This window comes from Plecotus auritus (genome assembly GCF_963455305.1).
Source record: "Plecotus auritus genome assembly, chromosome: 7".
NCBI classification, from domain to species: Eukaryota; Metazoa; Chordata; class Mammalia; order Chiroptera; family Vespertilionidae; genus Plecotus; species Plecotus auritus.
Genome location: NC_137774.1, coordinates 168,279,607 through 168,307,315, shown reverse-complemented (window position 1 = coordinate 168,307,315; position 27,709 = coordinate 168,279,607). Strand labels below are relative to the sequence as shown.

Below are 27,709 nucleotides of genomic sequence, written 5' to 3'. Positions count from 1 at the left end.
TAAATCTGAAAAACACAAATAAATGTTACATTCACCTTTGCATATAGCTTTTTTAGTTCGCCCCTAATTCCCACTCTCTTCTCTTTTTAGAGAAAAGAATAAATGTCAACGATCTCATTTTCCTTAAAGACCATCCCACCTCCCTTCTTAATGGAATGGAGCCAGTCACGTGAGACTAATTATGGGTCACCGGCCTCCAAGCGCCGTGGGGTAGGGAGTAAGGGTAGGGTGTGGACAGCTGTCGCGACAGCACCACGTGCAAGTAATTCGATCAGATCCCCCGGGTCCTGAGCCTAGCAAACACGTGCTGCCCGCTGGGCACGGAGAGGGCGGGCACCGGGGAGGACTGTCCGCGGGCGGCCGGACGTGCTCGCGCCCGACTCAGCCCGCGCCGCGGCCGCCGGGGTCTCGGAGCTACGGCACGTGCGCCGGCCGGACCCGAGCGGAAGGAGCGGCGCGCACTTGCAAGGCCATGGAGGGCGAAGCGCTGCTTAGGGGTACGGACAGGTGTGGGGCAACTTCCGCCCCGGGCGGGGAGAGCCGAGCAGGGAAGGAGCGTCTTTGAGGGCCGCGGAGGAGAGCGGGAGGATCCCGAGCTGGGAGAGAGCTGGGTAAGGCGCGCCGACCCGGGGCTGGGAGGACGGGGGCGGGGCGGGGCCGCGGAGCGCGGGTTAAAGGCCGAGCTGCCAGCCCGGCGAATTTATTCTGAGTCCGGGTGGGAGTATGCACACCTGGAGCCGGGCGGGGTGGGTGGTGACAGAGGATTCCCCGCCTTGGCACAGCCCGCAGTCCCACTTCCTTCTTGCGCGCGCGCGCGTCCTCGTCGAGCGCCCAGTCCCCACGGTTGGCTCCTCCCCGCAGCTGGGGAAGCAGGGGCGGTGCGGCCCCGCCCTCCGCGGTCTGCGCTCCGAGGCGGCCGCGTCAGCCAAAGCCCGACGCAGTGACGCAGTACGTCGACGTAAGTGACGCGCAGGCCCGGGCCGCTCCTCCTTCCTTGAGTGAGTGCCGGCCCGTTCCGGGCGGGGGAGACGAGGGAGGGCGGGGGAAGGAGAGGCGACCCGGGAGTCGTTGTGGGCCGCGGGCCGGACCGGGTCCCGGGGTGGCGGAGCCAGGGCCGGGCGGAAGGGCTGGGCGGCCGTTAGCGGGCAGCGGGGGCTGCCGGCCCCCTCCCCGCCTGACCTGCGCGCCGGGCGCCCGGCGCCTCCCGTGGCGCCCACCCGGCTCCAGCTCGCGTCTCCCGGCTCCAATTAGGTCAGGCTTGGAGTCGGGCGGCTGCTCTCCGGGCCCCCGGCGCGCGGCTGCCACCGGCTAGCCTTTCTTTCTTCTCTCGCCTTTCTCGCCTCTCGCCTTACCCTCCCCCCTCCTGTTCACGTTGCTGGGGTGTTGGTTTTTGTCTGCTGCTTTCGGGGTTCCGTGCCCCTGCCCGAGCTCATGGGTGTACATGATCATGCTCCTCTTTTGTAGAGCGACCCGCCGGCCATGGAGGCCGAAGAGACGATGGAATGCCTTCAGGAGTTTCCTGAGCATCACAAAATGATCCTGGACCGATTGAATGAACAGCGGGAGCAGGACCGGTTTACTGACATCACCCTGATTGTCGATGGTGGGTAGCGTGGTGGACTCTGGAGCGAATTTGGGGCTTCGGCCCTCTCACCTCCCTTTCCCCCACCCGCCTCGTTACCCACCCCTGGCGGGCTCCCTATCGGTGTCTGCGGTGGACCGAGGCTCTGTCAGTGTCCGCTCCCACGGGCCGGCTGCAGAGGGGAGTTGGCGGGCAGGCACGCTGTCGACATACCCGTGGCATTTGAACTTGCAGAAGTTTTCCCATTGCACACTCGAGTGCAGGATTATGGTGTGGGGACAGGGAGGATGTTTCTAAGTGTTTGGTCAATAGTCTTCTCTGGATAAGCTGATTTTGAGGAGTATCTCCCAGGAGCCAGGTGGGAGAAGGTTGATATTTTTTTTTCTAGTTTGCAGCACTGGTACCCTCTTTGGGAACCCCTTTATCAGTCATTGTAATGGAGGCAAGCCCAGCTTGGGTGTCTTCAATTGAGTGGAAATAGGCTTCATCCACATGCTAGGCATGTTAAAGTTTTTCCCATAGCAAACACCTGCAGCTTCCTGCTTGTTCTGTGGCTTTTTCTCCTCCCTTCCCAAATGACCTGTAGCCTTTTGGGTGGTGTTTATGTTTAGTAATTTCAACTGAATAGGATATGCCTTTCACTCTTTAAGTGCTAGGAGGTTCCTACCTCCTCAGGTATTGTAAACTGGCCTTTATAAAACTGACTTAATACGGTCTCTGAGGTAAAGATCTGCCTTTGTGTCTAATTGAGATTAAAATTTGTCAAGATAGCTGCCAAGAATATTCTGATACTAGTTCAGTAATGTATATAGTTTTATAGTTATACTAGAGGCCCGGTGCATGAAAATCGTGCGGGGGTGGGGGCAGTCTCTTAGCCAGGCCTGCACCCTCTCGAAATCCAGGACCGCTGGCTCCTAACTGTTCGCCTGCCTGCATGATCACCCCTAATCACTGCCTGCTTGCCTGCCTGCCTGCCTGCCTACCTGATCGCCCCTAACCACTCTGCATACCTGCCTGATCTCCCCTAACTGCTTGCCTGCCTGCCTCAGCCCCCGCCACTGCGGCTTCATCAGGAAGGACGTCCAGAATGACGTCCAGAAGGTCGTTTGGCTGTCCGGTCTAATTAGCATGTTAGGCTTTTATTATTATAGATTATGAAGAAAGACTTACTTTATGTAATTTTCTAACTTGTTTTCTAGTTATATGTTTGATTATTGTGAATATGTCTGATTTTGTGTTTTTGTTTTTATCTAGGTCACCATTTTAAGGCCCACAAGGCTGTTTTGGCTGCTTGCAGTAAGTTCTTCTACAAATTCTTTCAGGAATTTACTCAGGAACCTTTGGTGGAAATAGAAGGTAAATGCTTGTTTTAAATAATACTGCTTAGCAAACCTTATAATTGATGTTTAAACAGTTAAATTGAGTGAGATACCATAGGATGAAGTTATCTGTGGTTCCTGTTAGGCGACTGGATAGATTGTTCTTTTGACACCTGAGAATTCTTACTTTCAGTAAAGTGCTTAGTACACTGATCTGCCAGGAAAAACTCCTGTGTTAGATGGTAGGTGTTGGTCTCTTAAAAGAGTCTTTTCCACTGCTAAAACCCATGGCCATTCACTGTCTTTTGAAAACATGTATTACAAGTAAATTCCCATCTTTGTTCAGTGGTCTTATGTTTCAGCCTGGGGACGTTGAAGGAGTCTGTAGAAGCCTTTCCGAGTAGATGGCCTGCTCAGTGTGAAGTGGGCTGCCAGAATGTGGAAAGGGTTAGTAGCATTCAGAAGAAGTTCCAGGTGCTATAGAAGGTCAGGGATGGAAAGGGTTATCCACTAGATATTATCTTACAGTAATAAGTGATTTAAAATAAAAGAAGTGATTGTTTTGTACTTGTTTGACTTTTCTGTAATAATGGCCCTCTACTGTTAGGTGTTGAGCTATATAGTTTATGTGCATTTCCTGAGGTTCAGAACAGCAGTCCTTTGAAGTAAGTGGTATTTCCAATTTTATACATCAGGGAACAGGCTCCAAAGGTTACTTGCCCAAGGTTGCCCAGCTAGCAAGGGAGTCACTATTCAGAACTAGGAAATAAATGAGCTTGCCTACATAAATACCGAATTTTAGCATCTTTCAAGGCTCTTGAGTTTTGGTTTTGTACCTCATTTACGGTGTATATATTCTTTGTTATGAGTGAGTTGCCTAGAAACACTATTCCCTTGGGAAAATTTTTGTGCCTTGGGGAGTGAAAAATGTAAAGAGTTTAAGAATATCCTTTTATTTCAGTACGTTCTAGTTTATCTAGCATTCTAGCTGCTCTGTTCATGGGTAGATTATTTTCTGATTATCTGTGATGAACAGAGAGCACAGGCATAATGGAAATCCACAAAGTTTACGAAAGTGGGAATCTAGTGGCCTAGATGGTATTGGTTTCTATTACAAGCTAGGGTTTCATGCATTTATTCACCGGAGGTACTGTGTGACCCCCAAGTTACTTTATCTCAATTGCATATTAGCCTCATCTGAAAAGTGGGTTAATAGACTTGATTAATTGAAATAATATGCCGAGTGCGTGGCATAGGGTTTAGTAGATTGTCAAAGCTTAATAATTGGGGCTATTTGTCAATTGAATACCCATTATGCTAGTCCCATAAATGAAGATTTGGTGAATAAGACAACCTTTTTAAAATTTGCAAATTTAATCACGGATAAGGAACAGGTAAAGAATGGAGTGCAGGAAATGTTGCAGAGATTTTATTGTGAAATGGTGTCCCTGAGGAGGGAGGATGGGTGGTTTAGTCTACCTTAGAGATGGTAAAGAAAGTAAAATAAATTTCCAGGCCAGATTATGGATTGCTGGTGCAGCAAGGAGTACCAAACTACCTGGACAAGTAGGGTCTTCTCTTTTGAAGACCAATCATCTTGGTTGTCTCTTGTATTTCTCAGTACCTCTGACCGGCTGTGTCCATTATGGTACAGCACGCACAGCCTTCAGTGTTTATCTATAGATCAATAAGAAAGGAAGATTTTTTGTTTGCCAGATTCAGGTTTAAAGAATCAGTTGGGCCCTAGCCAGTTTGGCTCAGTGTGTAGAGCGTCAGCCTGCGGACTGAAGGGTCCCAGGTTCGATTCTGGTCAAGGGCACATGCCTGGGTAGCGGGTTCAATCCCCAGGAAGCAGCTGATCAATGATTCTCTCTCATCATTGATGTTTCTCTCCCTCTCCCTCTCCCTCTCTCTCTCTCTCTCTCTCTCTCTCTCTCTCTCTCTCTCTCTCCCCCTCTCTCCCTCTCTCCCTCTCTCCCTCCCTTTCCCTCTCTCCCTTCCTCTCTGAAATCAATAAAAAAAAATACATACATACATATATATTCTATATAATAAAAGGGTAGTATGCAAATCAACCGAATGGCGGAACGACCAGTCACTATGACGCGCACTGACCAGCAGGGGGCAGATGCTCAACGAGGAATTGCCCCCTGGTGGTCAGTGTGCTCCCACGGGGAGCGCTGCTCAGCCACAAGCCGGGCTGATGGCTGGCGAGTGTAGTGGAGGTAGCAGGAGCCTCTCCCACCTCCATGGCAGCACTAAGGAAGTCTGACTGCGGCTTTGGCCCGCTCCCCGCTAAGCCGTCAGTTGGGCATCCCCCAAGGGCTCCCAGACTGCTAAAGGGCGCAGGCCAGGCTAAGGGACCCACCACCACCACCACCACCACCACCACCACCCCCACCCCCACTGGGCCTCTAGCATATATATAAAAGCCTAAGGAGCTGTTCGACCGGTAACTATGACACGCACTGACCACCAGGGGGCAGATGCTCAACGCACAGGCATGGAAACATGGAACAGACTAATGAATCTCAGAGGGGAGGGGGAAGGGCGGGAAGAGATTAACCAAAGATCTTATATACATAGTAGAGGCCCAGTGCATGGATTCGTGCACCAGTGGGGGTCCCGCGGCCTGGCATGTGCCCTCTTGCAATCCAGGACCCCTCGGGGGATGTCGGAGAGCTGGTTTCGGCCCAATCCCCACAGGCCAGGCTGAGGGGTGCACAAATCCGTGCACCAGGGGCCTCTAGTATATATATAAAAGCCTAAGCGACTGTTCAACCGGTTGCTATGACGCGCACTGACAACCAGGGGGCAGACGCTCAATGCAGGAGCTGCCCTCTGGTGGTCAGTGAGCTCCCACAGCAGCAGTGCCGCTCAGCTGACCTATGGGCGCCAGATGCTGGGCTCATGGTTGGCAAGCACAGCTGTGGCAGCACGAGCCTCTCCCACAGACACTCCCCCTGCACACCCCTCCCCCATCTGGATTGGGACTGACTGGGCGCAAGCCCGCAGCCACTTCTCGGTCATGGGCACACTGGTATTGCCCCAGGACAGGCGCATGGAGACTGCAGCGGAGCAGCAGCGAGCCTACCGAGTGGCGGCAGATACAACGGGGCCGGGATGAGTGGGAGTGGTGCTGCACCCAGCCCAGGCCACTTGGTGCACTACTACATCCCTTGGGGAATGTTGGATTGCCAGTTTTGGCCAGATCCCCACAGGCCACGCCAAAGGACCCCACTGGTGCACAAATTGGTCCTCTAGTCCTTACTAATAAAAGCCTAAGTGGTCGTCATGCTGTGATGCCCTCATGCCGTCACAAGATGGCTGCACGCACAGCGGGCATGCGCAGGTGGGCAGGGCTGCGCTTGACGCTGCATGCGCAGCACAAAGCCTGCCCAGGGGTCCTGCCTCGTGGCTCCGCGCGACGAGGCCTGCCTGGGGGTCCCCTGACTCAGCGTGGCAAGGCCTGCCTGAGGATCCTGCCTCCTCCTGGCTCTGCACAGCGAGGCCTGCCTGAGGGTCCTGACTCTGCACGGCAAGGCCTGCCTGAGGGTCCTCTGCACAGCAAGGCCTGTCTGGCAGTCCGGCCTCTTCTCGGCTCCACGCGGTGAGGCCTGCCTTGGAGTCCTGGGGGTCTCGGCTCCGTGTGGTGTGGAGGCGGTACTCCTGCCTCCGGACTGCCTCTTTGGGGCAATCCATCGAGGAGCCCCGGATGGGTGGGCGGGGCCTGCCATTTTGGGGTGATAGATCGTGGGGCACAGGCCAGGCTGGGGAACCCCCCATCCCACCCCAAGTGCACAGATATTGTGCACTGGGCCTCTAGTAAATATATAAAAGAATCAGTTTGGTTCAGTGTCTGATTATGTAAAAAAATACTTTGTTACTGATTTCAGAGAAGGAGAGGGAGAGTTAGAAACATCAGTGATGAAAGAGAATCATAGATTGGCTACCTCCTGCATGCCCCGTACTGGGGATCAAGCCCAAAACTGGGGTGTGTACCCAAAACTTGGACATGTGCCCTGACAAAAATAAAACAGCTCATAGGTCAATGCTCAACCACTGAGCCACACCATCCTGGTTTAATGTCTTAAACCATTAACTTTGGGATTGGGCTCCTATCTGCCTAGCTCACCTGGCTGTAGAAAACACTCTGGCCGTGTAGTTAGAAAACCTGAGTTGTGGTCCTGGCTTTACTATTTGTCAGTGTGTCAATTTGGATATCTTGGCTTTTTTTTTTTTTTTTTTTATCTGAAAATATGTCAAGTAATTTTGGACCATGACATGGCTATTTATTTATTTAAATTTTTGACACGGATATTTTGAATATTAGTCATCACACCCTGGGTGCTGTTAAAATACTCTGGTGAATGCTTTTGTTGTTTTGGTTTCTTTTAGGAGGCAAGCAGCCTGGTTAGGGTCAGACTGCCTTATGTGGGCTGTAGATCCAATTCCAATTTCGTTTTCAGAACCTTGGTTGTGCTATTCATGTCCGGGAGTGCCAACCTGGCGGTAGTTCACGCCGTAGTGCAGTTGGCAGAGCTTTTGCTGTATCTCCACAGGTCAGTTCCTCGCACGTAACTCCCAGGTTGTCCTTTTCCTGGTCCTCCAGCGAGAAAACGGGGGCTTTATCCTCCTTGTGCTGTCTACACTTCCCACCATGGGATCTGCCTCTTAGACAAAGTGGTGTGAGAAAAGGGAGAGGAAAAAATAGCAGGAATTCTCTTCATGCTCTTCACATATAATCCCTTCCCTAGTTTTCTGTCAGAGAGCAGAACTTTCTCTTAGTCTATCAGGGGTCCTCAAACTTTTTAAACAGGGGGCCAGTTCACTGTCCCTCAGACTGTTGGAGGGCCGGACTGTAGTTTAAAAAAAAAACTATGAACAGCCAAAACCGGTTTGGCTCGGTGGATAGAGCATCGGCCTGCGGACTCAAGGGTCCCAGGTTCGATTCCGGTCAAGGGCATGTACCTTGGTTGCGGGCACATCCCCAGTAGGGGGCGTGCAAGAGGCAGCTGATCGATGTTTCTCTCTCATCGATGTTTCTAACTCTCTATCCCTCCTCTCCCTTCCGCTCTGTAAAAAATCAATAAAATATATTTAAAAAAAAACAAAAAAAAAAACAACTATGAACAAATAGTTTGAGTCGGCTGCTAAGCAGGACAGGCAGCGGCACCCGGCGGGCCGGATAAATGTCCTCGGCAGGCCGCATGTGGCCCGCGGGCCGTAGTTTGAGAACGCCTGGTAGGTGCTTGCTTGGTGGCCACCAACCACAGGTGTGCAGCATCAGTACTGGGGCTGGTCTTTCAGGAGAGCTGAGATGGAACAGTAAAAACCAAGTATTTTTCCCACACGCACGCATGCAAGCTCTCCATTTTCTTTCCTGGTTCTCTAGCCAGGAAGAGTTTCTCTGGAAGCTTGCTCTGCCTTCACCTGCTGCACATTTATGGGATTCGGACTGTCCTAGAGTCTAAGCTGGGGTATGTGGGAGGAAAAATAAAAACCAGGAGACTCACTGCTCTTCCAGTTTTGATTTCTCTCTCTAATCTGCTTGCTTTCATTGATTTTTCAGAGTCCTTTTACATTTGCTTTTTGTATTCTGTCCGGGATTTTTAGTTGTAATCAATGGAGAAGATACGGTAGAGTGTGCTTTCTCCATCTTAGCTGGAACTGGGGCATACTGCTCCCTGCCCTCCTCCCCCCCCTCATCTGTAAAATACAAATAATGACCTGTAGTGATGGGTCTCATCCTGGGCAGCACATTAGAAACATCAGGGGAGCTTTTGCAAGTACTAATGTCCAGGCTTTTTATTAAGCCCATCTTTGAAGGTTGGGATCCAAACATCTGTATTTAAAGTTGTCTAGGTCCTTGTTATTCAAGGTGTGGTTGGAGGACCAATGATGCATGTGTATCACCTGGGAGCTTGTTGGAGGTGTAGAGTCGGGCTCCACCCTAGACCTGCTGACTCAGTCTAGGATCTTAGATGATGCCTTTGTACAGCAAAGGTAGGGCAGCACTGCCACAGAACCATTTCAGTGTGTAGCCAGTGTTGGGAACCCCTGTCTTAGAGGGCTTTGTAAAAGCAGATGACATGCATGTGAAGTAGATTTCACTTCCAATTTGCTCTGTGAGTATAAACTGTCATTAGATGCAGGCTGAGCTACCACTATCCCTGTTGGCTATGTCCCCGGTGAAGTTAGTTACCTTTGATTAGATCCAGAGGTTCATCTTTGGCTTCAAATAAAAATTCTTGTCCTCAAAGCCAGTTGCTTTGTGGTTTGTGACTTGGATTCACACCTGCATAAAATCTTCAACAAACGTTAATTTCCTTTGTTCAGAACACAGCCTTCTAAACTGAGCCTCCAATTTTCTAAACCCATTTTTCTCTATTCCTCCTGAAACCACATCCTTAAGCACCTAGTTTTCTCTAATAGCAACTCGACCATCACATCAAATTTTAATCCTATCAAGGACAGAACATCCAAGGACACGGTCATGCATCCTTTTTGAGTGAGAATTTTCACCAATTGGGGGAATTCCCTACAACTAGAGAAATTGCAGAATGCTTCCCTTTTGTTCTTCCTACATGAAAAAAGAAGACTTAGATTAAAGTGCTAATATTAACATTTTTCTTAGATACTTGCTTAGAAAATGTATTCTACAGCAGCGGTCACCAACCTTTTGGACCTCACAAACCACCAGTGGTCTGTGAACCACCGGTTGGCAATCGCTGTTTTATAGCATACTTTCTATTATAAAAGAATTAAAGGATTGATGAGAAAATGGGCTGAGCTTTTGAAAGTTACAAAATATTTTTGCAGCTATACATCATCTACCACCACTTCCTTCCCTGGGCAGGAGTTATCAGTTCAGTCCATGGTAGCTGGATAGGCAGGTCAGGATTTACTCCTACGACCAGAGTTGGACAGGCCACATCAGAAGCACCGAGGGTGCTTATAAATCAGTTTCCTATCCCAATTTTGATCTGGAAATGAGAGGTGATTCTGATTAAACAAGATTGGGAACAGTCAAATCCTTGAGGCCAGATGTTTCTTGAAATTACAAATTTTTAGTTTTCTAAAGTAATGTAGTATGTGTATTACAAAATACTCTCAGTGGGGTCTAGGACAACACACTGTAACCAAATAATGTTTCAGCAGCATATTACTATTTATTCTAATCGAGACTATAAATAGCCTCATGTCAATTCCAGTCAAATTTTGCTGCCAAATTTAGGGGGGAAACTGGTTTTAAGAGATTGGGGGATTTTGGGATTATAAGTAAGAGACTGTGGGCCTGCAGTGAATGAGACCATGGTAGTCACACTCTTCTAGGCAGGAATGTTTCCTGCCATCATCCTATGGACCTGGAGTGGGCCATCAGTTTGATCCTGGTTTTATTACTACTTAACTATGTGACTTAGGTAAGTTACTTAACTTATCTCATTTCCTCATCTGTAAAATGGGGATTATAATAGTAAGTACTTCATAGGGTTGTTATAATGGATAAGTTAGTACTTGTAAAGTATTTGGAGTTGTGCCATATATATATATATATATATATATATATATATATATATATATATGTATGTGTATGTGTATGTGTATATATGTATATATGTATGTGTATATATATGTATATGTGTTAAACATTATATATGTGTATTAATATTAACAGTCAAAATTCTATTCCATTTCAGGAAAAATTTACACATTGCTTTTTAAAAGGACGTTTGTTGCACTTTGAAACATTTGGTCTAAACTCCCTAAAAAAAACACACATAACCCAGCAAAATCTAGTTGTCTATCTTCAGGCTATCTATACTAATAAAAGCATAATATGCTAATTAGACTGTACAGCCAAATGACCTTCCGGACAAAGCCGTGGTGGCAGAGGCTGAGGCAGAGGCGGTTAGGGGCGATCAGGCTGGCAGGGGAGTAGTTAGGGGGCAATCAGGCCGGCAGGCAGAAGTGGTTAGGGATGATCAGGCCGGCAGGCAGAAGTGGTTAGGGATGATCAGGTAGGCAGGCAGAGGCGGTTAAGGGCAATCAGGCTGGCAGGCAGAGTGGTTAGGGGCATTCAGGCTGGCAGGCAAGCGAGCAGTTAGGAGCCAGCGGTTCCTAACTGGATTGTGAGAGGGATGTCCGAGGGGTCCCGGATTGGAGAAGGTGCAGGCTGGGCTGAGGGGAACCCCTCCACCCCGTGCACGAATTTTGTGCACCGGGCCTCTAGTTCTCATATAATAAAGAATAATGTGTTCAAAGGACAACCGGGCGGGGCAGGGGGGGCGGTGAGGGGGGAGGTTTAGTGGATCCAGTTACTTCAGTTTCCTTATTTGGTAGCATATAACATGGTCATATTACATTATATTTTGTGGTGTTTCTCATTATTCAGGTTAGTCTTCTGTAAGAGCCACAGGAAATCTTTGGGAAAGGTCTTAAGGTAGTTGGATAGTTAGTGCTAGAACTGGGTTACAATAATATTGTACTGTTACTGAAAATTCTGCCAGGAAATAATCTTCAAAAGTGACAAGTACCAGTCAAGTTCCAAACACTGGACTTTTTTTTTTTTTTCTTTACTAAATGTTACAAGATTTGGATCAACATGAATACATTCTAATGTACATCTTTTTTACAGGTGTTAGTAAAATGGCCTTTAGTCACTTAATCGAGTTCACATATACAGCAAAGTTAATGATCCAAGGAGAAGAAGAAGCCAATGATGTGTGGAAAGCAGCAGAGTTTCTACAAATGCTGGAAGCTATCAAAGCTCTTGAAGTCAGGTAATTACTTGCCTCTTTAATGAGGCGCAGTTAGTAATATTCAGTCATGTTCACCGTGTTAGGCAAGAAATTATTGTGTGTGTCGTGCCATATAAACTGATGTTTTCAAATTAAGAATATTTAAGGATTTATAAAATTCTGGATACCAATTTGTTCTTTCCCTCTTACTTGATTTCCTGTCCTTATGTAAAAACTGCTAAGGTTAACTAAAGTAGCATCTTGTGCATCAGTAAGGAGTAGGTAGCTTTTAAGGAATTCTCTGTAAACTGTTCTGATGAATTCAAGTTGTTAATTTGTACCAAGCCTTATTCTAAAAAAAGGTATGGCTTACAGAAATTAACATAGTACTCTTTAAAGGTGAAGAAATTGGTGAAAATAAAATAGGCCGGGTATGGGTGATAATTAGTGAAGTCAGAAATATGGTGGCCAAAGTGTATGCCATTGGAGTCTGTATACTTGCTAGTTGAACCAAATCTAGCTTTGAGTTCTGAAACACCTAGTGTAAAGAAAAAGGAAAAACTACTCTGTTACAGTATTCATGGTTATAATATGAGAACAAGTTAATTGCTTAGGAGCGATTCCTGGTATTAAAACACATAATTTCTCATAGGAAGTATTAAGGAAACATTAACTGATATAATGAATGAAGATTTCATCGTCTTCCGCAATGAATGGTGATGTTGTAATATAGTGACTCAGAGCAAGCACTTGGAGCCATATCCCAGCTCTGCCACCGTGTGTGTGGCTTTAATGAAGTTAGCCTCCTGTCAGCAGTACAGTTCCTTATCTGTCAAACTAGAGGCCCGGCGCACGAAATTCGTACACGGGGGGCGGGGTGTCCCTCAGCCCAGCCTGCACCCTCTCCAATCTGGGACCCCTCGAGGGATGTCCGACCGCCCGTTTAGGCCCGATCCTACCAGTAGGATCGGGCCTAAACGGGCGGTCGGACATCCCTCTCACAATCCAGGACTGCTGGCTGCCAACTGCTCGCCTGCCTGCCTTCCTGATTGCCCCTAACCGCTTCTGCCTGCCAGCCTGATCACCCCCTAACCACTCCCCTGCCAGCCTGATTGCCCCTAGCTGCCCTCCCCTGCAGGCCTGGTCCCCCCCCAACTGCTCTCCCCTGCAGGCCTGGGTTCCCCCCTAACTGCCCTTCCCTGCAGGCCCGGTCGCCCCCAACTTCCCTCCCTTGCAGGCCTGGTCTCTCCCAACTGCCCTCCCCTGCTGGCCATATTGTGGCGGCCATCTTGTGTCCACATGGGGCGGCCATCTTGTGTGTTGGAGTGATGGTCAATTTGCATATTACTCTTTTATTAGATAGGCTAGAGGCCTGGTGCATGGGTGGGGGCCAGCTAGTTTGCCCTGAAGGGTGTCCTGGATCAGGGTGGGGGTTCCTTTGGGGTATGGGGCGGCCTGGGTCAGGGGCCTGTGGTGGTTTGCAGGCCGACCACGCCCCCCGGCAACCCAAGTGGAGGCCCTGGTATCTGGGATTTATTTATCTTCTATAATTGAAACTTTGTAGCCTTGAGCAGAGGCCTGGGCTGCGGGAGCTTGGCTTCCCCCATCGCTGGGGGCAACTCAAGCCTCCTGCTCTCTCCAGCTCTGTGGCTACTGCCATTTTTTTTTTTTAAATATATTTTATTGATTTTTTTACAGAGAGGAAGGAAGGATAGATAGTCAGAAACATCGATGAGAGAGAAACATCGATCAGCTGCCTCCTGCACACCCCCCACTGGGGATGTGCCCGCAACCAAGTCACATGCCCTTGACCGGAATCGAACCCGGGACCTTTCAGTCCACAGGCCGACACTCTATCCACTGAGCCAAACCGGTTTTGGCACTACTGCCATTTTTGTTGGGATTTATTTATCTTCTATAATTGAAACTTTGTAGCCTTGAGTGGAGGCCAGGGCTGCAGGAGCTTGGCTTTCTCCATCGCCGGGGAAACCCAAGCTACCTGCTCGCTCTGTGGCTGCGCCATCTTGGTTGTATTGATTTGCATACTCACTCCTGATTGGCTGGTGGGCGTGACTTGTGGGTGTGGCTGATGTGCAGTCAATTTGCATATTACTCTTTTATTTGATAGGATGGGGATGATAATGGTACTTTCTGCATAGGATTATTTGTGAGAGTTAAATGAATTGAATGCATGTAAAGTGCTTAGCATGGTGTTTGGCACATAATACTCTCCTTGCTCTGTTCCTTATGATGATCCTCAGTGTAGGTCATTGGCATAACGTTAAAGGGCAGTTTGGGCAAAATAATTTAGTCTAGTTCACTGGTGTGATTTAGTCATAAGTTATCATTTAGAATAACTCCAAAAAATAGTAATTTATAAATATCATTTCTTTTAATGAGCTTTGAATTAGTTTGATGACAGTTCAAGATTAAACTTCTGTTCAGAGGGTAGTGTGTATATATTCTCTGATGCTTCCTGTCTGGCACATAGGTATGCAGTAAATATTTGTGAATGGTTGGATGGATGAGTGCATACTGATTAAAACAGATCAGTACTCTCCTGCAGAGTACTAGGTAGCAAAATGGAAGTGAGTTGATTAGGTCATATCTTCTCAAAGTGGAGATAGATTAGAGGTATATACAGGGTGTCTCAAAAACTGTATATATACTTTGAATAATTATTAATTCCAATGTGTTAAATATGAAAAGAAAGAAACATCAATTGAGCTATCAGCTCAATGTATGTATACATTTTGGGACACCCTGTATATGGATGGGGCAATACCAAATTTGTGGTTAATTACTAGATGAGAATCTTCATTTAAAGAATGTTGTGTCTGTGCGGTGCCTTTGCTGTAATGATAGTGAGTAATATCTCACTGCAGGAAAAGTCCTTGGCAGCAGAACAGTGGAATATATTCTAGGTTGGATTTGGGAGGCATTTAATTTAGTTCTCGTATGAGTCCTGGGAGATGAAGGTAAGAACAACTGGGTACAGCTATTTTTCTAGTCCTAGTTAGAAACTTTTAGAGTTTGTTATTATAGACTGGGATCCTTATAGTAATTACAATCATCAGTGCTTTTCAGTGTAAAACAGTAATGTATGGAATTGTTTCTTGAACCAGTGAGGCGTGTAGTATACTCCGAAGTTTTTTTTGAAAATAGAAAGATAACTATTACATATTTGGCTGTTTATAATAATAATATTTAAGAATAAAAATTAATTTTAGCTCGACCTGTGTGGCTCAGTGGTTGGGCGTCAACCCATGAACTAGAAGGTCCCAGTTTATTCCTGGTCAGGGCACATGCCTGGGTTGCCGGCTCGATCCCCAGCAGGGGGCATGCAAGAGGCAGCTGATCAATGATTTTCCCTCATCATTGATAATTCTATCTCTCCCTCTCCCTTCCTCTCTGAAATCAATAAAAACATTTTTTAAAGATAAGTAAAAATTAATTTAGTTATAATTAAATCAACTGGTTAAGGTAGCTCTTTATTGAGAAGGTTATTGTATAACTTTCAGATACTGAAGGTGTAGAAGGTGTTCTTTTCACAGTTGCAGTATGCAAGTATTTTTGAATGCTACTGAAAAAAGACTAGGACCTTATTTTGCTTTGCTGGAATTGCATAATTATTTATCTAAGTGAGAAGGTTCCTGTTCTTAGGTAGGAAACAACATTTGCCTTACAGATTTTTCCTCCCCAGTCTATTGAGGTATAATTTACATATAATCCACACATTTTGAGTATAGAGTTTGAGTTTTGTTGGTTGTGTACAATGGTGTAACCACCACCACAGTTAAGACAAAGGAGCATTTCCATCACCCTAAGTTTTCTCAGGACTCTGCAGTGGACCTTGGCCCCCAGCCCCAGGCAACCACTATAGTTTTATCTTGTTTCGAATGTCATATAAATGGACTCTTACATTGTGTAGTCGTTCGTGTTTGACCACTTTCACTTAGCATTATGTTTTAGAGAGAATCCATGCTGTGGTATTACTGTTCCATTTTATTGCTCAGTTCTGTTCCAATTGTATGGATCTGCCACCTGTTGATGGACATTTAGGTAGTTTTTAGCTTTTACAAATAAAGTAGCTGTGAACATTCTTTGTGTACATTCTTTGGACATATGCTTTCATTTCTCTCAGTAAAGACCCAGGAATGAAAGACCTGGGTTGTGTGATAGATGTGTTTAATTTTTTTAAAACACCAGAGTGTTTGCCATTTTACATCCCAGCCTGCAGGGTTGAGAGTTCAATTGCTAACATTTGATATGGTGAAGCCTCTTCATTTTAGCTGTCCTCATAGGTATACAGTGGCTTTAATTTGCATTTCCCTAATGGCTAATAATGTGAAGCATTTTTTACCTGCTACTTTGCCATCTGTTTATCTTTTGGTGAGGTGTCTGTTCACATCTTTTGCCCATTTTAAAAATTGGGTTATCGGTAAGAGCAGTGAAGGGTCTGAGATTCAATCTTCTTTTGCAGACTGAGTTTTACAGATGCTGCAGAAGACATGAGACTCCTGAGTTATGGAGAAGGGACTTTATTTCTCATAGTATAAGCTTCATGTCTATATCAATTTTTCTTAACCTTTGTACCCAAGTTCCACAGGGGTGACACAGTGACCTAGGTGTGTGCTAGACTCCCGATGCTTTGTGTCACAGTTTAGGACTCTTGAGCTTTAGGAAACCCAAATCTTTTATAGCGAGCTGCAGGCAAACTTGCCTGACCTTTGCCCAGAAGGTCCATTATCTTCAGTCCACTGGCCAGAGTGAACCTGCCCTCCTCTGGAGGAAGGCGAGCTCTATCTTCTAAGGCTATTTGCTGTACAAACAACCTTGAAAGATAGTCCAGAACAAGAAGCTGCCAGTGTCCTTGTTTACAGGACACGAGAAACATAAAAGGTCCATGGAGAGATGTCTCCCAGCAGTGCCCTCATTTCTACATACTTTAGCTTCTGGTGAATTTTCCCATGAGCATACCTCTCCCTGACCACTCGATTAATCTGACCAGTAGGGGCTGCGACCTGATCCATTCATCTCTTCTCACACTGGGCTTAATGAAGACAACTATCAACAGAACTCCAAACAGCAGGATGTGGCCATCCTGCAGTGCTGAGCTTAACCATGCACCATTCCCTAAGGTCCTGGACTCAGCCAACTGAACAGTCCCTACAAAGCCAGGTGGCTTTCTCCTTAATGGGCTGTGAGCAAACCTGCCTGCCCTTCGTCCCAGAGGGGACATCACTATATGGGACAGTAAGCTAAGCTTTCCTCTGCACCTGAGGGAGCCACTGTCTCTATCTTCCCACGCAGTTGACTTTACTGCAAACATCCTTGAAAAGATAGTCCAGAGCCACAGCCTTCAATTCCTAAGATGTGCAGAAACAGACTAGTGGAGCATCTTCTAATGTCGTCTTTTCCTACTGTGTTCATTAAGTTGTGAGATTCTTTTTACATTCTCTATACAGGACCTTTGACAAATATGTTTGCAGGTGTTCCTTGCCTTTCTCCTAACTGTAGTTCAAAGAGCACAAGTTTTTAATTTTCATGAAATCCATTTTGCCAATATTTGCTATTGAGATTTTTCCTTTTTGTGTGCTATTTAAGAAACATTTCCCTAATCCAGTGTTACAAGAGATTTTCTTCTGCTTAGAAGTTTTGGGTTTCACATTTAAGTCTGTGATCCATTTTGAAATTTTTTTGTGTATGATACAAGAACATGAGTCAGGCTTATTTTATTATTATTGTTTTAAAATACAGTTTATTGATTTTTTACAGAGAGGAAGGGAGAGGGATAGAGAGTTAGAAACATCGATGAGAGAGAAACATCAATCAGCTGCCTCCTGCACACCTCCAACTGGGGATGTTCCCGCAACCAAGGTACATGCCCTTGACCAGAATCGAACCCGGGACCTTTCAGTCCGCAGGCTGACGCTCTATCCACTGAGCCAAACCGGTTAGGGCAAGTCAGGCTTCTTTTAAGTCAGTTGGTAGGTGAATGTGGGTCTGTTTCTGTTCCATTCATCTTCTGTGTCCTTTCACCAGTATCACTGGTCTTAACTTATTGCAGCTTTACAGTAAGTCTTGGAATCGGGTAGGATACACTCTCCAACCTTGTTTCTGCCTCTCCATATACATTTTATTACCAGCTTATCCGTTTTTTAAAAAAAAGCTTATACTAGGATTTTGATCTTACTGATTTTTAAATTCATACATTATGTATTTCAGGAACAAAGAGAACTCCGCTCCACTAGAGGACAATAGCACAGGAAAAAGTGAGGCCAAGAAAAGGAAGATTGCAGAAACTTCTAATGTTATCACTGAGTCGTTGCCATCCGTGGAGTCAGAACCAGTTGAAATTGAGGTGGAGATTGCCGAAGGCACGATCGAGGTGGAAGACGAAGGCATGGAGACATTGGAGGACGTGGCTTCTGCCAAGCAGTCCATCAAGTACATTCAGAACACAGGGTCCTCCGACGACTCGGCACTGGCACTGTTGGCAGACATTACCAGCAAGTACCGTCAAGGTGATAGGAAAGGGCAGCTTAACGAAGAAGGCTGTGCATCTGACCTCACAAGCAAACAGGTAGAAGGTATTGAAATTGTGGAACTTCAGCTGTCACATGTGAAGGACTTGTTCCATTGTGAGAAATGTAACCGTTCATTTAAATTGTTTTACCATTTTAAGGAACACATGAAATCACACTCCACTGAGAGTTTCAAGTGTGAAATATGCAATAAAAGGTATCTTCGGGAGAGCGCGTGGAAACAGCACCTCAGTTGTTACCACCTTGAGGAAGGTGGGGTCAGTAAGAAGCAAAGAACTGGGAAAAAAATTCACATATGTCAGTACTGTGAGAAACAGTTTGACCACTTTGGACATTTTAAAGAGCATCTTCGAAAACATACAGGTAATTAATTAGCACATACCTTATGTTAAAAGTATATTTTCTCCAAATCACTTCAAGCCTAAATGTCTAAGTCCTTTTTGATTGGTACCATGGAAACCATCTCTCGTATTTTATAATATGCAGACTGTCTTTATAATAATAGTTTGTTGAAATATTGATGCTTTAAAAGCAAAATCAGTATCAACTTTGGAAGTGATCATCACTCTTGCACCTTGCCAATTTTTATATTTAAAAAAATATGTAAAGTACAGTTTGTAATTATTTCCTAAGGGTCATAAATTATGAAATTTTAATTACAGTGAAACTTCACTGTTACTATTTTTGCATTTCCTGTCTTATGTTGCCACATTACATAGATGAATGCACTTATAAACAACCCTGGGTATGTTTGTGCCTTCACGTACATCGGGTCCTCTGTTTTGGCCTGGTAGATTGATAGACAGTACAGGTCCATCTCCCTCCCGCCTCTCCATGGGCAAACGTGTCAGGACTGGTGGTCAAGCAGGGACATTATGCTGTGAGCCAGGCTTGAGGGAGAGTCCCAGGGAGTCTGCCTCCAACCCCTTTGCCTGTTTTTTCCCTGTCAGATTCTCGTGCTTGTTCTTGTTATATCTCCTGTGCCAGACACAGGAACTACCACCGATGACTTGCAACTTGGGGAGTCCCTAAACCCACTGCAGCAAAGGTGCGAGGGACAGCAGTTGCTGCAGCGTACTAAGTGCCAGACGTCTGGACACTTGTTTCCACGTCCTCCTCCTACATGATGTAGACTGTTAACACAGTGAATGCAGGATTGCAGTCCCACACTATTCAGAATCTTTCTCTTCGGTGCTGGAGTTTGGACAACTTTGGATGAAATTTTTTCATAGATCCTTCACTTTTCAGAGATGCTCGCTACTTGAAACTGAGAAACCTGATAGATTCAAATAATTTGGTATTCCTCACTATTTAGATTCTTGGTGTTAATTCTCAGGAACTGAATAAATGCAAATAGCAAGGGAATCTCTTACTTAAGGCTCAGTATAGATTTAAGAGGCGTTTCTCTTTTTAATTACAATTAACATTCAGTATTTTATATTAGTTTCAGGTGTGCAGCATAGTGGTTAGACATGTACATAATGTACAAAGTGACTCCCTCCCCAGTAAGTAATAGAACTCACTTGATAACATATGTAGTTAGTACAATATTATTGAGTACTAGAGGTCTGATGCACGAAGCTTGTGCAAGAGTAGGCCTTAGCAGCCCCAGCTGCCTCACGGCGCTGCCCACCACCCCCACTGGTATTTCCGGAAGGTCGCTCTGCCGTCCAATCTAATTAGCATATTATCTCTTCATTATATAGGATGTTCCTTATGCTGTGTTTTACTTCCCTGTGACTGCTTTGTAACTGCCAATGTGTACTTCTCAACCCCTTCACCTTTCTCACTCAGTACCCCAGTCTCCAATTATTAAATTATTAGCTTGTTCTTTATCTGACTATTTCTGTTAGTTTATTTTTTGTTTTTTAGATTCCACGTATGAGTGAAATTATGTGGCATTTGTCTTTCTCTGTCTAACTTATTTCATTTAGCATAATACCCTCTAGGTCCATCCATGTTGTTGCAAATGGTAAGATTTCATTCTTTATGGCCGAGTAATGCTCCATTGTATTTGTGTACCACAGCTTTTTTATCCAATTGTCCATTGATACGCACTTAGGTTGCTTCCATAGCTTGACTTGTAAATAATATTGGCTCCGTGTGTACTTGAAAAGAATGTATATTCTGCTTTGGGGTGAAATGCTCGAAAATATCAATTAAATCCATCTGGTCTAATGTGTCATTTAATGCTGCTGTTTCCTTGTTGATTTTTAGTCTGGAAGATCTGTCAATTGATGTCAGTGGGTTGTTGAAGTCCCCTAACTGTGGCTGTGTTACTGTCGATCTCTCCCTTCATGTGCATCAAGATTTGCTTTATATGTGTAGGTGCTCCAATGTGGGTGCATACATGTTTACATACATGTTGTTTTGGGCATTTTATCATTATGTAATCTCCTTTGTCTCTTTCTATAGCCTTTGTTTTAAAATCTGTCCTGTCTGATACAAGTATTGCTACCCACCTTTTTGTTTCCATTTCCATGAAATAGCTTTTCTATTTATTTTTACTTTCAGTCTATGTGTTTTTGATCTGAAGTGGGTCTCTTGTAGACAGCATATACATGGGTCTTGTTTTCTTATCCATTCATCTACCCTGTGTCTTTTGATTGGAGCATTTAGTCTATTTACATTTAAAGTGGTTATCAATAGATATGTAGTTATTGCCATTTTATTATTCATATTTATGTTCTTAAAGAGGCCCCATTGACATTTCTTAAAATACTGGGTTGGTGGTGATGAACTCCTGTAACTTTTTCTTGTCTGGAATAAAAGGCTTTATTTAAGGTACGCTAATTTGGTTAACTAATAGGTATTTATGAAATCTTTTTGGAGGAAATGCTTTTTTATTTTCAAACATTATATGTATATACCTGTTGCATATTTGGAAACTCCTATAGCTATCGGTTTTTAAATAACATTCATCTATTTTAATGGTTTACTGATGAACATTTTTGTGGTAACTGCAGTCGTTTAGGAAAAGGATTGACATACCAGAAGCACATTAAATTAGCACGTAAACGTTACTTGGTAACTAGCATGCTTTGATAAGGGGTTTCCGGTGCCGCAACAGGTAATCACTCATGTAATTTCCCGATAGTGTGAAAGTAGAAGCAATTGTCTCCTTTGCTGAAAACATTACCTGTGACTTACCTGTTTGAAAGGAAGAGAGCTCAGGCCATTTGGGAAGTTGTAAAATGTGCTTTCCAAGTCCTGCACTTTGTGTTTTGGGTAGAACAGTAGGATGTAGAGCTAAAAGACCTTGTTGGATGTCTTTGTCTTTTTTTCACAGTGATGTGCAGTAATTTATTTAACTTAAGTAGCTGTTACAGATTATAGAACCAGATGCCCATTGGAGGAACAGTTTGAAGTTTGTGCATAAAGCAAACTGAACTTCGTTGCCTTTTTAACCTCAATTATTGCACTAATAGTGGCAAGATGTAGATGTGATCAGTGAGCTAGTGAATTCAAGAGGAATGCAAGTAAATAGGATTAAATTGTGCTGATGTTCATAAAGAATGGATCGTTTTTTTCTCTTAAACCAAGTGTAAAAATAAGGAAACAATTCTTGTCCTGTTTTCTACCCTCAAAATATACATAATGCACCCCCCCCCCCCAGTTTCATATTTTGTATGTTTTTATTAGTTTAGTGATTTGGTTTCTTATATATTCTTAAAGTATGTACTGTACTCTATGACTTTGGCTATTCATCCTCTGAATTATTTTGCTTCCATTTGGAAAATAGTAATGAAAATGCCAACCTGATAGGTCATGGGAATAACATTGCAGCAGACTAAGTGCTGGTAGGGGTAAGCCCAGATTCTGTGGGAATGCCTGCCTGGCTCTTTGTCTATGACGGAAGAGACAAGGTGGCTTCATAGAAGCGCGCCCTATGATGACTCCCCGGGAACAGGAGTTAGCCAGGAGAGGAGCGTTCCAGGCTAACGAAATGAAGCCGCACAGGCACAGAGGAAAGTGAGGAAGCAACTCGCTCAGAGCACTGGTGGTAGGTTATTATGGCTCGAGGATTGGGTCCAAATGACGGGAAGCCAGGAGATGCAGCTGAACAGTTAGGCGGCTGACCACAGGGCATGCACTTGGGCATCATGATAGCGTACCAGTGAGTGGGAAAGAGGAAGTGACGGGAGGTGAGGCTGAGATCATGTAGGTATTTTCATAAGTGCTGTAAATGAGTTCCGGCTTTATCTTGGAAGACCGGGTCAGTTTAAAGAAGTGTAAACCAGAAAGAGGTCTGTTCAGGTTTATGTTTTAGAGAGAGGCTTGCCTGGATGGGTGAAACCTAGGTCCAATTAGGAAGCTTTTGGAGTAATTGGAACAAGAATGAGGGGCTGAATAAAGGCAGTAATGGTGGAAAAGGTCTGGGAGTGTACGTAAAGTAGGCAGAATCCACAGGATTTGGTGCTGGGCTAGATGTGGGAGTAAAGGGGGGTGGCTCCAGCTTTCTGCTTTGGCTATGTGATTGGAGGTCACTCACTCAGAAAAATGCAGAGTGTAAGCTCTCTGGAGGGAAGGGACATCGGCTCGGCACACCTTGGGACACCAGTGTGAGAGAACCCAAAGAAGACCCCGAACCGTGTTCCGGCCATTGTCTCCTGGTTTCCTAGAGGTGGTGCGCGGACACAGCAAGGACGTGGGTCTGGGAGGCAGAACTAGGTTCCTCTCCAGTCCTGGCCTTTGCCTCCGGGAGGCACTTGGCCGGTCACTCTTATCTCCGGGCCTCTCCTTGTCTCTGTAAATAAGGGAAGTGATACCTGCTTTACAGGCTGTGGCAAAGAGGAGAAAACGATCAGGGCACTTTGAAGGCTGTATTCCCACACAGCCAAAGAATAATGAATCTGTTGCTATTTTTAGATTTTACTGGGCTTCTTAGACCTGGTTTTTTAAATACCAAAGCTCAGATGACCTGCTCTGTAAAGTGAACCCTCTTTCCTACTTCAGTAGGTCTCTCCAGAAGTCACAGCTGCCATCATTTTCTTATCCTTCCAGATACATTTTTTGCATTTTCAAGTCACCATAGAGATGCACAGAGTTTTTAAGCTTTTAAGGGGACAGAGAGGAGCATGTAATGCGGTGCTGTGCTCTTCAGTTTATCTAAACGCGTTTAACTACATGAGGGTTTGTCAGTCTCTCATTGCTTTCGCTGTGGCTGCGGGGCATTTCAGTGTATGCGTGGGCAGTGGTTTCCGCCCCACTCCTTGATGCATACTAGAGTGTTTCTAGTCTGCTGTTACGAACTGTGCAGCACTAACTATACTTGTACATACACCTTTGTGTACATGTTTAAGTAATGTTTTAATTTTATTTACTGATCTTAGAGAGGGAAAGGGGAAGGGAGAGAGAGAAACACTGATTTGTTATTCCACTTCTGCATTCCTGATTGACTTGTATGTGCCCTGACCGGGAATCAAATCCGCAGCGTTGGCGTAGCAGGATGACGCTCTAACCACCTGACTTCCCAGCCAGGGCCTCAAGTAACGTACTTTTTCAGAGCTGAGCTCTGGATCCCACAACTTCACTCTCCCCTTAGACTGTTCCATCTGTCACTCCCACCTCTCCTCTCCTTTTCCAGATAGGTAATGACTCTCTTCCCGCTCGTTGGCTTGTCCCCTCTAGCCATTTCTCTTCTCTCCCAAACCCTCTCGAAAGTTTCTACACTGACTTTTCACTGACCTGCCTCGCTCGCTCGGTGCCTCTTCCCGCTGCATCTGCCTTCCGATCACACCACACACTCGCGCCATTCTTGCTGGAGCACTGCTATCCCCTCGTTTTCCTCCCTACATCTCTGTCTGCTGTGGCGCTGATGACGGCCCTCCTGAACTTCCTTAAATTCCCTCAGTGTTCTTTGCTGCTTCTGCCTTCTCTGTTTGCATTTCCTTTGCGGCCTCATCAACCTGCAGTCTTAACTTGGTATTTCATTGGATTCTGTCCTGGATTCTGTTACCACGTAACATGCCGAGAGCTTCATCCACATCAGGGTTTTTATCACCACCTAATGGAACTGCTAATCTGTGTACCACTCCACCTCTACTGGGCTCCAGATTTGTCTGCACTTCAAACTCAACAGACACAAAACTGAGCTTACAGTGTCTCCCAGCACAGCCCACTCCTCACCTCTCTGCACTTCTGTGCTTCTTATCCTGGATGCTGGTCTAAGCCAGATACCTCTCTCTTTACTCCTCACCCACCGTGCTCTGCCTGGAATAAACTTCCTTTTTTCCTTCTCTGACTCCATTCCAGGCAGAACTGATCCCTCTCCTCTCTGCTTCTGCATACATTTCCCACGGCCCCCTTGTCTGTAACAGGCCTTCTACAGTGCAGTGAGTGTTCGTTTCCAGGTCTTTCACCTTCGTGAGGCTTTTAAAAACAAGGACTATTTCTCTGTCCTCATCACACAATGAGCACGTGGTCGGGCACACACAGTAAATGCTCATAAAATGCCTGTGGAATGGACAGTAACACATTTCCCCAAAATAGAGATCAATCTTAATTTTAATCTAAGGGAAGATAGATAATTTTTAAGAAATGCAAAATTATGGAACAGAACTTAGATCTACATTTTACCAAAAGAATCAACTTCTATTCGCTTTTTCTATTTTTCTTAATTTGTCAGTATAACTTTTTCTATTCTAACAGGTGAAAAACCTTTCGAATGTCCAAATTGTCATGAACGATTTGCTAGAAATAGCACCCTCAAATGTCACCTGACTGCGTGCCAAACTGGAGTGGGGGCAAAAAAGGGAAGAAAGAAGCTTTACGAGTGTCAGGTACGTGCAGGTGTGTCCTGTCCGCAGCAGAGTCTGTGTTTGAAGTCGGTGACCATGGGGGTCAAGGTCTGGAGCCAAGGCCGAGAGCGGACAGTGTGGAAAGAAGTGAGAGTCAGGAACATCATTGTCTTACTTTTATGAGGGGGTTACATTAGTGATTTCTACCGAACCCTGGATGGCACCAATGTCCATAAGCTATGTTCTAACTAGCAAGTTGTCTGAAACAGGAGTGGGCCAGGGAGAGCCATACCATCATGGGTTTTTCCCTGATGAATGTATATTTACCGCAGATATGTATTGCTCTAAATTTCATTGTTACGGGAGAAATTATAATGTTACTTTGTATTTATATGACATTTAAACAATGAGGGCACAATTAAAATGTTTCCCAAAATGTATTTAATTTGTTAGCTACATCAGCTAAAAGACCAAATAAAAGAATTATGAAGTCCCTTGGACCATATATTACAAATATCATATTCATAACATTTTTAGAAAAATATTTTAATGCTTTCCTTACAGAGAATAAATGAATCCATATTCTCTTTAGTTTGAATAGAAATATTGTTAACACCAGATGTTTGGTTATTTCAGGTCTGTAACAGTGTGTTTAACAGCTGGGACCAGTTCAAAGATCACTTGGTAATACACACTGGAGATAAACCCAACCATTGTACTTTATGTGACTTGTGGTTTATGCAAGGAAATGAATTAAGACGGCATCTCAGCGATACTCATAATATTACGGAGCGTCTGGTAACTGAAGAAGTTCTTTCCGTGGAGACACGAGTGCAGACGGAGCCGGTGACGTCCATGACGATCATAGAACAGGTGGGGAAGGTGCATGTGCTACCACTGCTGCAGGTCCAGGTGGACTCCGCACAGGTGACTGTGGAGCAGGTCCATCCAGATCTGCTCCAGGACGGCCAAGTGCACGACTCTCATATGACGGAGCTGCCGGAGCAGGTCCAGGTGAGCTATCTAGAAGTGGGTCGAATTCAGACTGAAGAAGGTACTGAAGTCCATGTGGAGGAGCTGCATGTGGAACGGCTAAACCAGGTGCCCCTAGAAGTCCACACTGAGCTGCTCCAAGCGGACTTGGATCAAGTGTCCCCTGACATCATGAAGCCGGAGGAGAGGGAGCCCAGCCAGGAAGACGAAGCCGAGGCGGCCACGGAAGACCAGGGAGATGCTGAGGATTTAGAGACCAAACCAACAGAGGATTCCCCAGCGGAAAGCGCGGGGACTGAGAACAGAATGCCGAGGCCAGTTTTAGAATGAAATAACGAATATATTTTTAAATGTATGTGTTGGGCTTTTGAACTGATATGGGGCAGTATGACTGTCCTTGAGCTGACAGACAAGCGGACCAAAGTTCAACTCTTCCTTGTTGTGCTGAACTGTTTCTATTGAAACAAACTGATTTCCCTCCCACTTAATGCCCAGAGGAGGGATGTTACCCATAGCGAATGGGAAGTTTTGAGAAGTATATTTCTGGAAACTTTAAATGGATTATATTCTTATATATAGTTGGGTACGAACGTATCTATTTTCATTGTGGTAAGGGTCCTCCCCTTCTCTTTCCCAGGTTGTGTTCTTCCTCGGAGTTTTTTCATATCGTAAAGTCAAACAAAATCATTAGAATACAAGCGGGTATTCTAATGCATGCTAGAAAAATGAATCCATAGGAAACGGGCCGCATGAAGAAAAGTGCATTGTTACTGTGCAGTTAACGTCTTGGCTTCTGGTTTTCTTTAGTTTGAACACGTTCTTGTCTACCCGATAGTCACAGGTGTCATCTCTGCAACAGAAATGGTGGCAAAATGTCCAGAATGTAAAAAAGATCTACACCCACGTGCCTTTCAAAACCAACTGAACTTCTCTAAAGCATCTCTGGTTCTTTCAAAGTTTGTGTTGTGAGGAGCGATGTAGATGATGCTGTGTAGTACTTTATATTTTTGTTTATAGTGACAACTACCAGTTCTTTTTCACATAAGTTAGGTTGAGAAATTTCATTTAATGGCAGCTGAAGGGCCATTTTCAATTGGGAAAATTCATTTATATCTGTGGTAACCTTTATTTTGAAGAAAAATTGCACTAGTATTTTACCACCAGATTAAAGAAAAAAGATGAGCATCATTTAAAAATTAATGTATTTAAAATAAAGTACAGAGAAAAACATGTATATAATATATCAGGCTTTGTTTTGAATGAATCTTTCCCCCGATCCTTAATGTAAAGATCTTGTGCTATAACTTTTAAAGCCATACAAATAAGAGTGCTAAACTGTGGACTTCAAAGTAGGTGTGTAAATATTTTTAATCAGTATTACTTGGAAAATAAAATATAATAACCACATAAACCAATATGCTATTTTCTTTACCTGTTAAATATTGGGAGATATTTACATTTTTAAAGTAAACTTTAAAATTAAGTGTTCATGACTCTTTATTTTTTTAATTACCAGTGTGGAAGTTGGTTTGTGGTCAGAGATGTTTTCTCATCTGTATTAACATGACTTTATGTACCAATATTAACATGATTGACACATGAATTGAGATATGAAAGTCTCAGTACACACCTCCAATCCTCAAAAACCAGTTTGAAAGGAAGGAGGGAGAGGTTGATATTTGCAGTTAGTAAACAATGGGCACAAAATTCAGGTCTGTTCTGTTTGGCGTATTTTTTTTTCTTTGAAGTCAGGAAATACCGATGAAATAAATTGAAATCACATTGA

At 44.8% G+C, this 27,709-nt stretch overlaps 1 protein-coding gene across 7 annotated transcripts; it reads left to right on the top strand.

Annotated features, from left to right (window-relative positions):
* Nucleotides 1-279: 279 nt before the first annotated feature.
* ZNF131 (zinc finger protein 131) lies at nt 280-27,709 on the top strand. 7 transcript variants are annotated; one of them, XM_080682167.1, is made up of 8 exons: nt 280-611; nt 1,465-1,603; nt 2,837-2,938; nt 11,540-11,684; nt 17,871-18,228; nt 18,331-18,553; nt 24,842-24,972; nt 25,567-27,709. In XM_080682167.1, the coding sequence occupies exons 2-8, from the start codon at nt 1,480-1,482 to the stop codon at nt 26,251-26,253; spliced, it is 1,770 nt and encodes a 589-aa protein (XP_080538293.1). In that variant the 5' UTR covers nt 280-611; nt 1,465-1,479; the 3' UTR covers nt 26,254-27,709. The 7 variants fall into 7 exon arrangements, with proteins under 7 accessions (XP_080538293.1, XP_080538297.1, XP_080538296.1 ...); XM_080682170.1 differs by lacking the exon at nt 280-611 and adding an exon at nt 936-958; XM_080682168.1 differs by lacking the exon at nt 280-611 and adding an exon at nt 938-998.

Excerpts from the sequence above, each read along its gene's own strand:
- ZNF131 (XM_080682171.1), top strand. The coding sequence starts at position 1,480 with ATGGAGGCCGAAGAGACGATGGAATGCCTTCAGGAGTTTCCTGAGCAT. Across the intron at positions 1,604-2,836 it reads CATCACCCTGATTGTCGATG|GTCACCATTTTAAGGCCCAC; the intron begins GTGGGTAGCGTG and ends GTTTTTATCTAG. Across the intron at positions 2,939-11,539 it reads ACCTTTGGTGGAAATAGAAG|GTGTTAGTAAAATGGCCTTT; the intron begins GTAAATGCTTGT and ends TCTTTTTTACAG.